The 16403-nt window shown below is 43.6% G+C and overlaps 2 protein-coding genes across 2 annotated transcripts in view; both read left to right on the top strand.

Annotated features, from left to right (window-relative positions):
• The first annotated feature begins 756 nt into the window (after positions 1–756).
• Positions 757–16403, top strand: part of LOC143974019 (cytochrome P450 2J6-like) — a 46397-nt gene continuing 30750 nt past the window's right edge. The window contains exon 1 of the mRNA XM_077474989.1: positions 757–972. Within this exon, the coding sequence (XP_077331115.1) occupies positions 934–972 (39 nt within the window). The 5' untranslated portion in view covers positions 757–933. The remainder of the gene's footprint in view (positions 973–16403) is intronic.
• LOC143974017 (cytochrome P450 2J6-like) overlaps positions 3015–16403 on the top strand; it is an 80406-nt gene continuing 67017 nt past the window's right edge. Inside the window, exon 1 of the mRNA XM_077474987.1 lies at positions 3015–3323. Within this exon, the coding sequence (XP_077331113.1) occupies positions 3153–3323 (171 nt within the window). The 5' untranslated portion in view covers positions 3015–3152. The remainder of the gene's footprint in view (positions 3324–16403) is intronic.

Raw genomic sequence — 16403 nt, 5'->3', positions numbered from 1 at the left:
CTTCTCATATTTGCTCCTTTTTGGACAGTAATGCCGCGTACACACGAGCGGATTGTATGGCGTACTTAGTCCGTCGAAACACATTTCAGCGGACAATCCGCTCGTGTGTGGGCTTCAGCGGACTTTTTCAGCGTGCAGTCCGGAGTACTAAGAATTTCAGTTTTTTCGAAATTCTGTCCGTCGTACTTTGGTTTCAGCGGACAATACGGTCGTCAGTATGCTAGTTCGACGGACTAAGAATGGCGCATGCCCAGAAAGGATTTACACGGCGGAAGGGTGCTTTGCTGTGTCTTGGACTTCCTATTTCTAGTCCCGTCGTACGTGCTGTACACGTCATCGCGCAAGCTTTCGACGGACTGTTTGTGTATCCGTGTGTGGTCAAGTTCGTTCAGTGGAAAGTACGACGGACTGTCCGTCGGATTGTATGATGGACTAAGTACGCCATACAATCCGCTCGTGTGTACGCGGCATTAGATGTACCATTAAAGCGCTTTGTTATATCTTTTTAATACATGCAAAAATATTACTTGTTGATCTTATCGGGAATTATATAAAGGCTGTGTGCTGCCAGCCTACAAGAACAAATCAGGAGCTTAGTTTATTTTTGACAGATCAATGGGTATTTTTTATATACTTATATTGTTATAAAGGGAAGGAGCATAATGATGGAAACTTAATAAAATTGGAGCAGGCACACCTCCCCAGGGATTGGCTAGAGCTACATAAATATTCAGAATGCTCATTTATCTCTCCCCCACTATATTCTAGAAGCTTCAAGAAGAAAGGGGAAATCAATAGAACTTGCAGCCTGAAGAGCCCAGAGCAGCCTACAGTCATTACATGCTGCTCTGCTGATTACAGGAGAGCCACACAACTAAATTTGCCTTCCCCTTCTAGCAGCCTATCTAGGAGGATGAGGATGTATCTAGGGGGATGAGGATGAATTACTCCACAGTTCATGCAACTATAGAGGTCAGTGAGGGCTTGTTTCAAGCTTATTTACTACCTAATAAGAATATGTAAATACTTTAATGTCAAAAGCCTGGCCACAGGTTGACTTTAATTTACAACTTTCCAGGTATCTCAGAATAATATATTAATTGGAATGCCTGGCTTTCTGCAACATGAGGAAGCAGAATCACTAATACTAAAAGCCATACTGTTTAATTATAGTTGTACACATCTTTGAAAGTCCATCCTCTTCTATAGTTATTTTGTAGATTTAGAGTGTTACATAGTTGGTAAGATTCAATGAAGACACCAGTCTATCCAGTTCAACCTGTGTGTGTGTGTATTTATGTCTCTAACACTTCCAAAATCCCTGTATATTGTGTTCACAAAGATGACTATCTAAAACTTTTTTTGAAATTGTTGATACCCGCTGGCACCAGTGCTTGTGAAAGGGGATTCCACATCCTTATTGTTCTAACAGTAAATAACCCATTACACTGTTTAAGGTTAAACCTCTTCTCATCCAACTTCTTCTAGTGACCACGTGTCTTCTTGAATGACCTGAGACTGAACAGTTTTCTCCCTATGCTAGAATAACCATTTAGATATTTATATATTGTGATCATATCTCCTTTTAAGCATCTCTTCTCTAGGGAAAATAAGCTTAATGGTTGTAGCCTTTCCTCATAAATGAGATCCTCCAGCCCCCTCATTAGTTTAGATGCCCTTCTCTGGAGTCTCTCCAATTCCAGCACATTCTTCTTGAGGACTGGTGACCAGAACTGGATGGCAGTGTGAAAGGGTTAAAACATCTTTCAGGCTTTATTGCTATCTATGACCCATTTTGTAGATTTCCTTTAATTTCCTGTATGGCCACTAGGAAAGGAAGTAAGTAGAATCCCTCTAATAATGGAATGATATTTTTCAAATTGGAGGTTTGCGAAATGATTTGTACAAATGACTTAAAACAACACTAAACTCTGGTTATAAACAAATATAGTCCCTTCAAGTATGTTTTCTTCTAGTTCTTTTTTTTTATTGGAGATTTTACGTACAGCAGTAATAACGAGGAGAACATACAGATCATGTATGCACATATAAAAAGTTAGAATAGCAACCAGCCATCAAAGGTAATAAAAAGGAGTAGGGACTATATCAGTATGGCTTCGCCTAACATTACCTTAAAGTGTCAAGGTTCAAGCAATGAGGAATTGGAATTTGGAGGGAGACAGTGCACATTATATGAACTAATGTCCTCTTGTTTCAAAGAAAAGGAAGTGAGGGGGAAAGGAAGATGTTGCAAGCAGGCAGAAAAACACAATAAGAAAAGACTAAGGGTCCTTTCACATGGGGCGTATTAGTGATGATCCGCCCCGTGGATATCCGATTGCTCAGCGGGGATCACTCTGTCGATCCCCGCTGAGCAGGAAGATGACAGGTCTGTTTCTGCACACTGTGCAGGGATGGACCTGTCAGAGTGCCCCTCTCCCACATGGGAGATTGGATGATGACGGACAGCAGTGTCCGTCGTCACCTGATCCGATGACGGATGGAAAAGTAGTTTTTTCCTCCGTCACACTTTTTCGGATCGGAGCGGGTCGGATGTCATCGGACATGTCACCGCTGACATCCAATGCTCCATAGACCTCTATGGAACATCCGTTCAGGTCCACCTAAAAAACTGACAGGCGGACCTGAATGGATCGGTAGTGTGAAAGAGGTCTTAATGCAAAACAAATTACAGGGCCATTGAGTAGTGGATGTGTATTTTTTAGAGAATAAGGATATCATTTAAGTGTCCCTTTAATTTTTCAGGTCAGATCAACTATTTAAAAACTTTATTTCTCTCAAAATGAAAATTGTGTAGCACAGAACAATTTAAAATGACTGTTTAATGACATGAATGCTAGAGATCACAGAAGAATTTCACGGCCTGTATAAAAGCCCTCTAAAAATGGCCTTGTGAAATTGTAGAGATTGTCTGCAGCTTCTAATATAGCTAATAAGCTGTACTTTTAGAACAAAGCACATAGTTCCCTTTGTATGGGTTAAATGATCGGCATCCAAGTAAAAGCAAACAGTGGAAAGGATCAGAGTGTATACAAAGTTCAGTGGAGAACAGGTTAGCTGAGACAGGTGGGAACTCCTAATAGGAAGAAATAGTGCATATAAATCATTGTAAGAAACTAGGTCTGCCAGGCATGTGGAATCTCTATGAGGGGTTATCAATCTTGCTGGTATGTGTCATCATTATTAAATATCTAAAAATTATATGGGCAGCAAGAAGCCTTCCTCCTGGACCTATCCCCGTACCTTTAATAGGGAATTTGTGGACATTAAACTTCCAACTCCATCCAGAGACACTTATAAAGGTATGTACCGATATTAAACCTATTGCAAGGCACAAGAATTATTTTCCAAAATATTCACATTCTGTGTCTAATATGTAAAAATACAAATGTATGTTTCTATTTAATGTGAAATAGAGAAATATGGCTTTGTTCTATAACAATATGTGTACAGTACACCGTAGAAAATTTAGAAAGGCATTTTATTCCTATACTATATTTCTGCATCAATTTGCTTATTGTGTTTTATCACCGTCAATCATGCTGTCACTATTTTTTTACTTTATTATTTTGTGTTACTGAATTAATTTGATATTGCTTATCTTTGTAGTTGTTCAGTCATTAGGAAACTTTACCCAAAGCAGGCTGCTCTGTTTTTTTGTGCAGCATGGCATTATCTGATCTTTTACCTAAGGTTTCTTAACTCCTACCCCAAACTTGGCTGAAACAGAGTTTTTCATTTTGGCTTTTTGTTGATATTCAGGGCTCATTTTCATGGGCTATCAACAGATATATATATATATATATATATATATATAAATATTATATATAAATATTAGGTTGTAACATACGTAGCTCATTTGAAAGGCAAACATTACCAACTATCACAATAATGCCAGGCCAATAGTGAATACCAAGGTAGTGATCAAGTTCTCATTAAGCCCAAAATTGAGAAACTTGTTGAATGACCTAAACCGGAACCCCAGGCAAACAACTAACTACACAGATGAAATACTGTTCCTACATAAAAATATATTAGTACAGTATATGAGAACTGTTTTACCTACCAAAGGATTTCTATTTCTGTCCAACCAGGCCTAATTTCCATAGACAAAAAAGAGGGTGTTCCAATGGGGATTATTGGGAAAGCATAGCGGTTACTATTGGAAACAAAAGGACAGTACTAGAGTGGTATTTAAAAAATATATATATTTTATTGACAAACGGTAAAAGCAACAATGTGCTAATTGAAGCACTAACACCAGCCAATGCCCGGACAAATTGCCCATGAAAAATTGCATACTTCCCACATGAATCCCCACCCCTGGGTCTTGGAACAATTTTATTCCATGCAGCTGGTCTCCGGTGCCAAAAAGGTCAGAGACCGCTGCTATAAGGGACGGCAAAGGACTGATTGTAAGTCAAAATGAAATATTTACTAAGTAGGCCAGTGTGTTCTCTGGTTCATGCTCTACCCTAATCCCGAAGTGCACGTCAACCCAAGAGAGAGAAGGATCTACCATAGTTTCAAATGGAACTTTTAGGAAAATCCTGCATCTGGTTATTTTTTCCTTTATAAAACTCAGGTTAACTAAGTGGACTTTCTGACTTTAACACAATTGCTATATTGCACAATTCCTGTATAGCTTTGCTAATTAAATAACCAGTTTTATGTGTTGCCTGGAGCTGCTATTTGAAGCATTATTGTTAGGTACCTTGTAGTAGAGCCCGACTTGTAGGAGAAGACCCCTCTTACGGTGCTGGTTCAGGAGCCACTGGAATGATACAGTGGTCTTGTGAGCACAGTGGGTAGGAGTGCCTTATGAAAGTTGCAGCGGCCGGCACTGGAACGGAGTGGAGATTCTCCAGGGATGGCTGGACTGCAGATGACAGCAGGCAGAAGCGGATCAGCGAGCGGAATGGCAGGAAATGCTGGAACAGCAGCAGCTGGAGCTGGATGAGAAGGCCAGGAACACAGCAACACAAGGCAGCAGGCAGTAGGCAGAGTCAGACAGTCTGGGTCAGCAGGCAATTAGGCAGATGAACACAGCAGGAAAACAGCAAATTCAGACAGTCCAGGTTGGCAGGTGATCAGGCAGATGAGTACAGCAGACAATAGCAGAGTCGGTAAGGCAAGCAGAAGTCGGCAATGGGTCACAACAGAGATTTAGGCAGAGTTAGGCAGGCCGGGTCGGATTGGAGATGGTAGAGAAGTCAGACGGAACCGAGTCAGTATAACAATCAGGAAATGGATACAGGTAACACTGGTACAGAGCTACAGACAGGGAAAATATTGTTGCACAATTCAGGATGGGGCCCCTGATCAGTACTGACACGTCCCTGACATTGCCCCCTCCCAAAGGGCAGCCTCCGGAAGCCTAAGTAACCTCTCTTTTCAGGATGGGCAAAAAAATAAGCGCAAATTAAACTCTTAGCATCGATGTTGGGCTCCCAAGAATTGTTTTCTGGATCATACCCTTTCCACTTGATTAAGAATTGTACTTGCCCCTGTCTCTTCCTACAATCGAGGATGGCCTCCACCTCATACTCCTCACTTCCATCTACTAGAACATTTAGGGGGCCTGGTTCCTCTATCAGGAAAGGGATCAGGCACAGCAGGTTTTAATAGTGATATGTGGAACACTGGGTGGATTTAGAGAGAATCAGGCAGGGATAGTTCATAAGAAACTTCATTAATCTTCCTTTTAACCAGACAAGGCCCCATACATTTAGGTGACAGCTTCTTAGAAGGACAAGCCAATTTAATATTATTCGTAGACAGCCATACCTGATCACCAAGCCGCAGGTCCAGCTCCCCTCTTCTCTTTTGATCGAAGGTTCTCTTGCTGTCTGCTTGGGCCTTGGGCACCTGGTGCCTTGCAACACCCAGTTGTTGTGGCTGAGAAACTTCACGGTATCCTGAACTGCCAGAACTGGGGATTCTGGAAGAAAGTCAGGCAAAAAAGTTAAGTGGAAACCATAATTGGCAAAAAAGTGGGAATGACCAGTGGCTGAATGGCTAGTATTATTATATGCAAATTCTGCTAGGGGAAGCAGGGACACCAAATCATCCTTTACAAAGGATGTAAAACATCTAATGCATTGTTCGATAGTCTGGTTAGTCCTCTCTGTCTGCCCATTGGTTTGGGGGTGATAGGCTGAGGATAGGGCTAATTTGATCTTCAGGATCTCACACAGGACCCTCCAGAAGCGTGAGGTGAACTGCACCTCCCTGTCAGATACTATATTTGCAGGAATTCTGTGTAGTCTGACAATTTCTTTAATAAATACACGGACCATTTCCACAGCAGATGGGTTTCCTTTTAACGGTAGAAAATGGACCATTTTAGATAAGCGGTCCACAACCACAAAAATTGCTGAACACCCCTCAGAACATGGAAGTTTGACTATAAAGTCTTTGGTAATAATTTTCCAGGGTCTGTCGGGTACAGGCAGGGGTTTTAGCAGCCCCCAGGCTCGGTTTCTTGTGGTCTTGTTCTGGATGCAGACAGGGCAAGAACTGACATACTTCCTACAGAACTCCTTTAGGTTGGGCCAGCAGAACGTGCGTCGCACGAGTACAAGGGCCTTAAGGACACCAAAATGTCCTGCTACAGTGTGGTCATGGAGTAGGGTTAGTACTTTGACCCGGAGACTTCCTGGGACAAAGATTTGGCTTCCTTTCCAAAATAAACCATCTCGAGGTGTTAAGGTGATCCCTGGAGGACTTGAAGAATCTGTGGATGCTTCCTTGATCAGAGACAGGAGATCCGTCTGTAGGAGCAAAAAGTTGCTTGCGGGCAGGATGGTGTCGGGAACAGATAAATGTCTTGGATTGTCGAACATGTTTTTTGATACTGGCTGATACGTAATGTGAAAACAGAAGCACGTGAAGAATAAGGCCCAACGGGCTTGTCGAGGTTTCAGCCGTTTAGCGGATCTCAAGTATTCTAAGTTCTTGTGATCGGTATATATCAATACCGGATGAACGGGGCCTCTAACAAATACCTCGACTCTTCCAGCGCTGCTTTGATAGCGAGGAGCTCCTGATCACCAACGTCATAGTTTCTCTCGGCAGGAGAACGTTTCTGAGAGAAAAATCCCACGGGGTTCATTAGGTCTTTAGTACCCTGATGTTGAGAAATGACTGCTCCCACGGCCACTTCAGAAGCGTCTACTTCCAGAATGAAAGGCAAAGATGGGTCAGGGTGACTGAGAATTGGGGCCAAAGTCTCTTAAGTTTTTCAAAGGCGTCTTGGGACTCCGGGCTCCACTGAAAACAAGAGTTCTGTTTGGTCAATTGTGTAATGGGCGAGATTATGGTGGAAAACCCCTTGATACATTTCCTTTAAAAAATTGCAAAGCCTGATCAAGTGACCCAGAGAATAACAAAATATTGTCTAAATAGACAATTACAAAGATGTCTAGAAAGCCTCTGAATACATCATTGATTAGATGTTGGAAGGTGGCAGGAGTGTTACATAGGCCGAAGGGCATGACCAGGTATTCATAGTGCCCGAACCGAGTCCGGAAGGCCATCTTCCATTCATCCCCAGCCCGAATGCGGACCAGGTTGTAGGCTCCTCTTAAATCAAGCTTGGTAAAGATAACAGTGGATCTTAATTTTTGAAAGAGTTCAGGTATCAAGGGCAATGGGTAACGGTTTTTGACCGTAATTTTATTTAGCTCCCAATAGTCCACACATGGGCGAAGGGTCTGATGCTTTTTGGTAACAAAGAATATTCCAGCACCAGCTGGGGAAGTAGAGGGACGGATGAATAATATATCCAAGTTTTCGTTAATGTAAACCTTTAGTGCCTCCTGCTCCTTTTCTGATAAGGGGAAGATGAGCCCGAAAGGAATTTCAGCCCCAGGAAGAAGTTTGATCGGACAATCGTACGGGCGATGAGGTAGAAGGGAGTCTGCTCCATTTTTACTGAAGACGTCGATGAACTCATGCTAAGGCTCCGGTACTGATTGAAGTAAGTTCTGATCAGTGTCCATACATAGTAAAGTGGCTGGAGGCTTGGAGGGTTCATGCAGACAGTGCTCTTGGCAATAGGAGGACAGAAACGTAACCTCTCAAAAAATCCAGGGGATGCCCAGGATGACCAGAAATAATGGGCAGGAGATGGCATAGAGAGTCAGAAGCTCTTCATGTTTGGAAGAAATGGTGACAGGTAGAGGAAGAGTCTCCCGAGTAACTTGCCCTGATCTGATGCGGGAGCCATTGGCCAAGAAAACAGAAAGTCTATGTGTCTTCTCTCGTAAGGGGATGTTTTGTTGGCTGGCAAAAGTGGAATCAATAAAGCAACTGCATGCTCCGGAGTCAATGATAGAGATGACTGGAATTATCCTTCCCCGGAGCTGTAACGAAAGAGGAAGAGCAAGGTGGGTTGTGTTAGCAGACAAGGCAGAGAGACTGGCAGAAACAGAAGATGAACACTTACGCATCTTGGCCGGGCAGTTGTGCACATAGTGGCCTGTTCCACTGCAGTAGAGGCAGAGATTTAGCTGACGGTGGCGTACTCGTTCTTCTGGGGGCAAGGTAGGTTGCATCAACCCTAGCTGCATGGGCTCGGAGGTATCGGGCACCGAGCTAGCGGTGTTCAAGCTGGTCGGAGGTAAGTACCGGGAAGCAGGAACTGGAGCCTTTGCAGTCATCCATTCTGGGCGGCTTTGCTGGGAAGAACATTCTGACGATGATCAATTTGGATTGCCAGGGAGATCAAAGCTTCAAGAGTATCAGGTATGCCAACCCGATCAAGCTCATCTTTCAGTCCTTCGGACAGACCCATGCGAATTTGATAACGTAAGGCTGCATCATTCCATTGAGTGTCTGTGCTCCAGCGTCTGAAGTCCGTGACATAGTCCTTGGCCGGTCTGCGGCCTTGCTGGAGCTCAAACAGAGCAGAGTCAACTGTAGCAGTTCACTGGGGGTCCTCATAAAGCTGGGCCATAGCTTCAAAGAAGGAAAGCAAGGAATGAGTCTGAACTGAGTCTCCTTCAAGTAGTTGGTGAGCCCAGGTTTGAGGTTTGGGAGATCACAAACCCCACTTTGGTGGCCTCCAGGGAGAAAGTCCAGTGTTGCAGGGCAAAATAGAGCTGGCAAGCATTGCGAAAGGCCCGATACTTTGTTCGGTCCCCAGAGAACCTTTCTGGGATGGGAATCCTTGGCTCAGGTGGGAGCATCACAACAGAGGGAGAGGAGACAGTCTGTGCTGGGGTGGCAGCGGAAGCAAAGGCCACGTTAACAGGGCTGGTAAGATTCTGGAATTGTCCTTCCAGTCTAGCGTAACCATCCTGCAGGGTTTTCATGACTTGAGTTAGGGCCGCAAGGTGCGTGCAAATCTCCTTCATAGGGGAAGTCTCTCCTGCAGGCTCAGTCATGGCTGTTTTGTACGGTTAGGTATCTTGTAGTAGAGTCCGACTTGTAGGAGAAGACCCCTCTTACGGCGCTGGTTCGGGAGCCACTGTGAATGGTACAGTGGTCTCGTGAGCACAGTGGGTAGGAGTGCCTTATGAAAGTTGCAGCGGCCGGCACAGGAACGGAGTGGAGATCCTCCAGGGATGGCTGAACTGCAGATGACAGCAGGCAGAAGCGGATCAGTGAGCTGGATGGCAGGAAATGTAGGAACAGCGGCAGCTGGAGCTGGATGAGAAGGCTGGAAACACAGTAACACAAGGCAGCAGGCAGTAGGCAGAGTCACAGCAGGCAAACAGCAATGTCAGACAGTCCGGGTTGGCAGGGGATCGGCAGATTAGTACAGCAGACAATAGCAGAGTCGGTAAGGCAAGCAGAAGTTGGCAATGGGTCACAACAGAGATTTAGGCAGAGTCAGGCAGGCCGGTCGGATTGGAGATGGTAGAGAAGTCAGACAGAGTCGGGACGGTATAAAAATCAGCAAACGGATACAGGTAACACTGGTACAGGGCTGCAGACAAAACAGTGCCAGCTGAGGCGCTGGAACATACTGGTGGGCAAATATTGTTGCACAATTCGGCAAACCCCTGATCAGTACTGGCATGTCCCTGACATTTATCATGTGTAACACTGTGTATTGTTTCTGTTATGCAGAACTTTATCTAGCCACAAGATGGCAGTGCTCGCAGCTTAGTTATCACAAGGCCCAATACAGGAGTGCTGGGTACACTGGGACTTGTATGAGATAAGCAGGCCTTTTCATCCAGATTAGCTTAGACTGAACTACACAGCCCAAGAGGGGTTGCAAAGGGGCAGGTGCATTTAAAAAGGTCACCACAATCTTTACAGCCACATCCGCAGAGGACAAAGGGCCCCCCCCCCAACAGGAAGGTCTTCAGTTTGCCCTATTGTGCTGAATGACTGGGTGAGGGGGGTCCAAACCCACCCAACGCTGCCCTTGTTTCAAGTGTGTTTGTTGTTTCCAATTGCTTTGAGTTAAGGACATGTAGCAGTACAGGCCTCTATCTTTAGGCACAGATGCTATAGCACAACCAGAACGGCAGCTTACCACCCTTAACTGCCTTTACTAATACTGCCTGCAGGCCATCAGAGATAACCCGTTTTGTCTCCGTGCTGGAAGAATCTTATAGGGAAATTACATATTTCAGATTCCTAATAAAGGCCAAAAAAATATGCCATGGGTCCCTGCATATATCGAACACAACTCCAAAAACGTGACAAACAGAACCCTGCATGTATTCCACTTCAGACTCAGGCCATCCAAGGAAGGAATTAGCTTCTCAAGTCCAGTTTTTCTTTTTAAAGAAACCATTCTCAACTATCTGATGTCTTTAAAGTGACTCTCTACATCACTCCCCTCTACTAAAGGGGGACTCTACAGTTCTATTGTGCCCCAACTAGCTGGCAGAAGAGTTCTTCAAGTGTTATTGGTTTATTTATGTCACATATTCTTTTTTTTTTCCTAAATTCCTGAGAGTTAAACCCCAAATCTTCTCACTGAAAGCCCACAAGAGAGCTAGCCCTGTGTTTTCTTCCTTTCTCTTTCACTCACTTGGGGAAATTTTCTCGGTTTGAAAGCTAACATTTAAATATTCAGTCCTGCAGAATGGGTGGGTGTGACTTAAAGAGGTACTGGATTGGTATATTGCCTTCCTCTATTGTCTTGCTTTTTGCTATACATTTAGCCAATTGTTTTCTTTTGCCTATTTAACCATTTTATTGGCATTAATATGACTGAACATTTATTTCACCAGTGTGTGTGTATTTCTCCTTTGTGAAATAGCCAGGGAGCCACCTGGCCATGGTATTTTGGTGGTGTCAGCAGGGATAGTGCGCTGTTCAGGGCTCAGTAGTGAACAGTGAACCAAGATTACTTAGTGGCACCTAAGGGGGTAGCACTACACAAGTATTTGTCATCAGTATGCGTTTGTTGTTATTGTTTCTGTCCCTCTAGATCTTCTGTTATGCTTTTCTTATAAATGCTTCTTTTAGGTTGCCTCAGTCATGATTTCATCCTGATCCAGCTATGTTTGACCCGAGAGATTGTATACTGATTTTTCCATATACTGTATATAATACAGAGCTTCAACTTTCTTGTAGTTGCCTAAAACAAGCACTTACTGATCTCTGTAACTGCAGATACCGTGGAACAATAAATTCTCAAAGTGTGCACCAAAGGTACTGAAATTGCAGCTTATTTTCCCTTGCTTCTTCAGGCAGCAGTAACTTATGAGCTTGGCCGACTTCTAAGATCAAGTGCTTTAAGTTGTTCAAAAACTGACCTCAGAGTCTCTTTTTCGAAATGTAAAAATGAATTACTCCACAATGCTTGCAGCTACAGCTAACAAAAAGAGCTTATTTTTAATAATATTAACTGTTAAAAATATGTAAATACTTTAATGTCTAAAAAAAAAACTAAGAAAATCTCTGTGCTCCTCTTAATACATAGCAAAAAGTGTAGCCACCTGAAACTGGTATATACATTCAAAACATAACATTATATTTTGAAAAGCAGCACTCAGTGGACACCTAATCCAATTGGTGCTTAAATAACATACATTAAATGAGGATCAAGTCAAATTCATATATAGGTAAGAATACTGCAGAAAAAATATATTCCTAGTGTTTTAAGATAGTTTATAATAAGTCAAAAGAATATTTCATATATAAAACATGAAGTTTTTAGTAGCCTGCACAACACAGAGAACTTTTATTTCGTAATTTCTTGCTTGGCTATGAATTGTGAGAGAAGAACACACAGAATACCGAACACTTAGTTTTGGAAATTGAGGCGCGACTGGAGAGTTTGATCATGTTCTAGGGCTATTACTTCTACTCATGCTTTTTTCAACTTCCTTAACGTGTGAGGTCTAAATATTTGGTAAGCAGCCTAGTGTATCCTTTTAAATAATGGTGAAGACATAAAGGTTCCCTGCATTTTCAGTTACAGGTGGAATCTCATTGATTGAACTGTCATGAATAATACTGTTTTCTAAATTCTGTATGCCATCAATATATTTTAATGATAGTATTCAGCGTGTAAATTCATTTTCTATTTCACATGCAAAAGTAACAGTGATAGGGTTTGGGACAAACTATAACATTGCCAGGAGAACTTACAACTATTACCTTTTATGACCATGGTTTATGTCTTTTTTTAAAAACAAAAATTTACTGTTTTACTAAAACTGCTCATGCACCTTGTCACTGCTATTTTCACACTATGTATGGTTTACTCACAGTACTTTAATGAGCCTCACAAAGCTAAGTTCTGATATAGTACATATTGATATATACAGTATCAGAGCAAAAAGGGTACCTTCTCTAGCATTCCGCCTTTCATACTGGTAAGTAGTGCACTGTCTATAAGGGAAATGAGGATGTCATGATGTATCTGGAGGTAAGGAGCCACATAGTATTGAGGCACAGTGGCACTTTCCTTTGCAGGCTATCTATCCAGGGCTGGACTGGGACACAAATTTGGCCCTGGACTTCATCCAGACTGGCCCACTTTGACAGGTCTCTCCCATGCCGGCCGTGCAAAACCCCCCTACCCCCACTAGCCATTAGCCGTTCTACATTATTTCTCTTATAGGCAGTACCAGTGGGGAAGCTAGACATTATTTCACCCGGTACAAAGAATCATTTTGGTGCCTCCCACCTCAATGGGACAAGATTAGGCAGGAAAGTGAGAAACTCCCAGGCCATAGCTGATAAGTCAGCTGTCTCTCCCCTCTCCCATGCTCCTTCTGGTCCTCCTCCATGCTTCTCTGTTCCCCCCATGCTGCTCCTCTATTCCCCCTCATGCTGCTCTGGTCCCCCATGTGCTCTGCTGGTCCCCTGCATGCTCCTCTGGTCCCCCCAGGCTCGTCTGGTCCCCCATGTGCTCCTCTGGTCCCCCGTGCGCTCCTCTATTCCCCCCATGCTGCTCTGGTCCCCCTTGTGCTCTGCATGCTCCTCTGGTCCCCCGTGTTCTCCTTTGGTCCCCGTGTGCTCCTCTGGTCCCCCCATGCTCCCCTGGTCCCCCCATGCTCTGCATGATCCTCTGGTCCCCCGCATGCTCCTCTATTCCCCCTCATGCTGCTCTGGTTCCCCTTGTGCTCTGCATGCTCCTCTGGTCCCCCGTGTTCTCCTCTGGTCCCCTGTGTGCTCCTCTGGTCCCCCTCATGCTCCTCTGGTCCCCCCATGCTCCCCTGGTCCCCCCATGCTCTGCATGATCCTCTGGTCTCCCGCATGTTCCTCTATTCCCCCTCATGCTGCTCTGGTCCCCCATGTGCTCCGCATGCTCCTCGTGTCCCCTGTGTGCTTCTCTATTCCCCCCATGCTGCTCTGGTCCTCCATTTGCTCCGCTGGTCCCCCCATGCTGCTCTGGTCCCACCCATGTGTTCTGCTGGCCCCGCATGCTCCTCTGGTCCCCCGCATGCTCCTCTGGTCCCCTGCATACTCCTCTGGTCCTCCGCATGCTCCTCTGGTCCCCGCATGCTCCTCACCCCCCATGCTGCTCTGGTCACCCATATGCTCTGCTCTTTTCTACCCCCCTCATGCTGCTCTAGTCCCCCATTTGCTCATCTCTCCCCCCTCATGCTCCTCTGCTCCCCTGTGCTTATCTCCCCTCCCCCCACGGCACTCACCTCCTCTTCCTGGCTAGTTCTACAGCATGCTTGAATACAAACATGATGCTCAAGAGTTAGTTAGGAGGGAGGCGGCGGTCTGCTGTCACTGAAAGCGGCCCACTGAGCCATCAGCCCACCAGGAAACTCCCAGTAGTCCCGATGGCCAGTACATGCCTGTATCTATCCTATGTCACCAGGGATGGAGTCACACCAGAAAAGCTTTTGCAGGCAGATGACAGCTCAGATAAAATAGAGGTTAAATGCCCAAACAGGCAGATGCATTTTAAAATTGAAGTAAGGACACTTGAATCTCCCTCGTTATAATATGCCACTTATATATTTCAGACATGTCAATAACTTGAGGGCATATTATATAGTCAGCCTTTCTCTTTAATTTGTCTTTTACCTTCTTGTTACATGAATGTGTAATTTGAAAAATGTGATAATGTGTGATGTGAGAATGTGTGATAATGAAAAATATTGTTTTCTGATAACTGTATGCAGATAATACATGTAATGATCATATTCAGTAATTATAATACTCATATAACTGAATATGGCGTATAGTTATCAGAATGAAATATATTTAGCAATAATATTCCTACCAATCCCTTAGTAGTTTGAAGGTCAAAGATAAGTTGTGGAAATTATTTTTCAGACAAGCAATTAAACTGGTGCTAAATTTTGCCTCCTTTGTTCATATTACCTGATAATATTACTTGTACAGTAAGGCCGGGTTCACATATGTGCAGCCGTTGGTTCATGCTTGGTCCAGTGCGTGTCTGTTCACTGGTTCAGGTGCAATTCAGGTCATTAATGCTAACACTAAGGCTGGGTTCACATACAGTATATGCAAAACCCGCATCCAATTCGCAGGACAGGTGAGTGTAATGGATCCGGTTCACACAGGTTCGGGGCAGCCACGGTCTGGCTTGCAGAAGGGTCCTGTGTGTCTTTGTGTCCAGTTCAGTTATGAATACAGGCAAAATTTCAGACCTCAATCACACCTGAACCGGTGATCAAGGATGCACCGGACCCCATGCTGTGAACCGCAGGCGCACATATGTGTTCCCAGCCTAAGTGTACCTTTAGCTTGCCGTCTCCCGTAAGAAATTTGGTAAATCTCTAATAAATGTGCAGATCAACTCATAACCATTAATGACAGATCTGTTTTAGTGCACAGTCAGGTAACTGACTTCTTTTATAGTTTTATTTATTTATTTTATAACTTACAGCTTCCAGGTTTTTTTTGTCAAAGCTTAATTGAACAAGCTGATGTTAGAAGCTGATTGGGTACTATGCACAGCTGCACCAGATTTTGCACTCTCAAGTTTTATGTTATCAACCCCAGTGTATAAAATGGAGAGATATAACTACTGCCTGACTGCCCCCTAGCAGATATACTGCTACAGTACACTTCCGCCTAGATGGCGCACGCCACCTGTGGGCAGCTTCTGCTGTGATTACTTACAGTAGAAGCCAATCTGTGGATGCCAGTCTATAAATGTCTTCCGGCACCCACCGATTGTCGGGCAGAGACACAGAACTGAGCTCTGCCTATGTAAACAAGGCAGAGCTCCATTCTGACTGTGCAAACGTGATGGATTTTGTGTCCCTGCAAGGCAGGAAATAAAATCCATCACTTTCCTTAGTAAAAGCAGCACACAGTTTACAGAAAAACACTGGCTGGGCACACAGCTAACCCTTTGATCACCCTAGATGTTTAACCCCTTCCCAGCCAGTGTCATTAGTACAGTGACAATGCGTATTTTTAGCACTGATCACTGTATTAGTGTCACTGGTTCTCACAAAATGTCAAAAGTGTCAGTTAGTGTCCAATTGGCTGCACAATACTAGTATAAAAAATAACAATAAAATAAAAATAGTATAGTATAGTATAGTATATATACCATAGTTAGTAAACGCTATAACATTTGCGCAAACCAATTAATATACACTTATTGGGATCTTTTGTGTAGCAGAATACATTTTGGCCTAAATTTATGAAGAAATTATATTTTGTACATTTTTATTGAATAGTTTTTATAGCAGAAAGTAAAAAAATATTGTTTTGTTTTTTTCAAAATTTTCTGTCTTGTTTTTAGTTTACAGCGCAAAAAATTACAAAACCCAGTGGTGATCAAATACCACCAAAAGAAAGCTCTATTTGTGGGAAAAAAATTACATAAATGTTATTTGGGTATAGCGTTACATGTCTGCGCAATTGTCAGTTAGAGTAACGCAGTGCTGTATTGCAGAAAATGGCCATGAAGGAGGGTAAATCTTCCGGAGGTCAAGTGGTTAATAAAAAAATATTATTCCCAT

Source organism: Lithobates pipiens, unplaced genomic scaffold (assembly GCF_037356315.1).
Source record: "Lithobates pipiens isolate NorthernLeopardFrog02 unplaced genomic scaffold, aLitPip1_a1.2 Scaffold_13, whole genome shotgun sequence".
NCBI classification, from domain to species: Eukaryota; Metazoa; Chordata; class Amphibia; order Anura; family Ranidae; genus Lithobates; species Lithobates pipiens.
The sequence above is the reverse complement of the archived record's forward strand: the minus strand, read 5'-3'. Positions and strand labels throughout refer to the sequence as shown.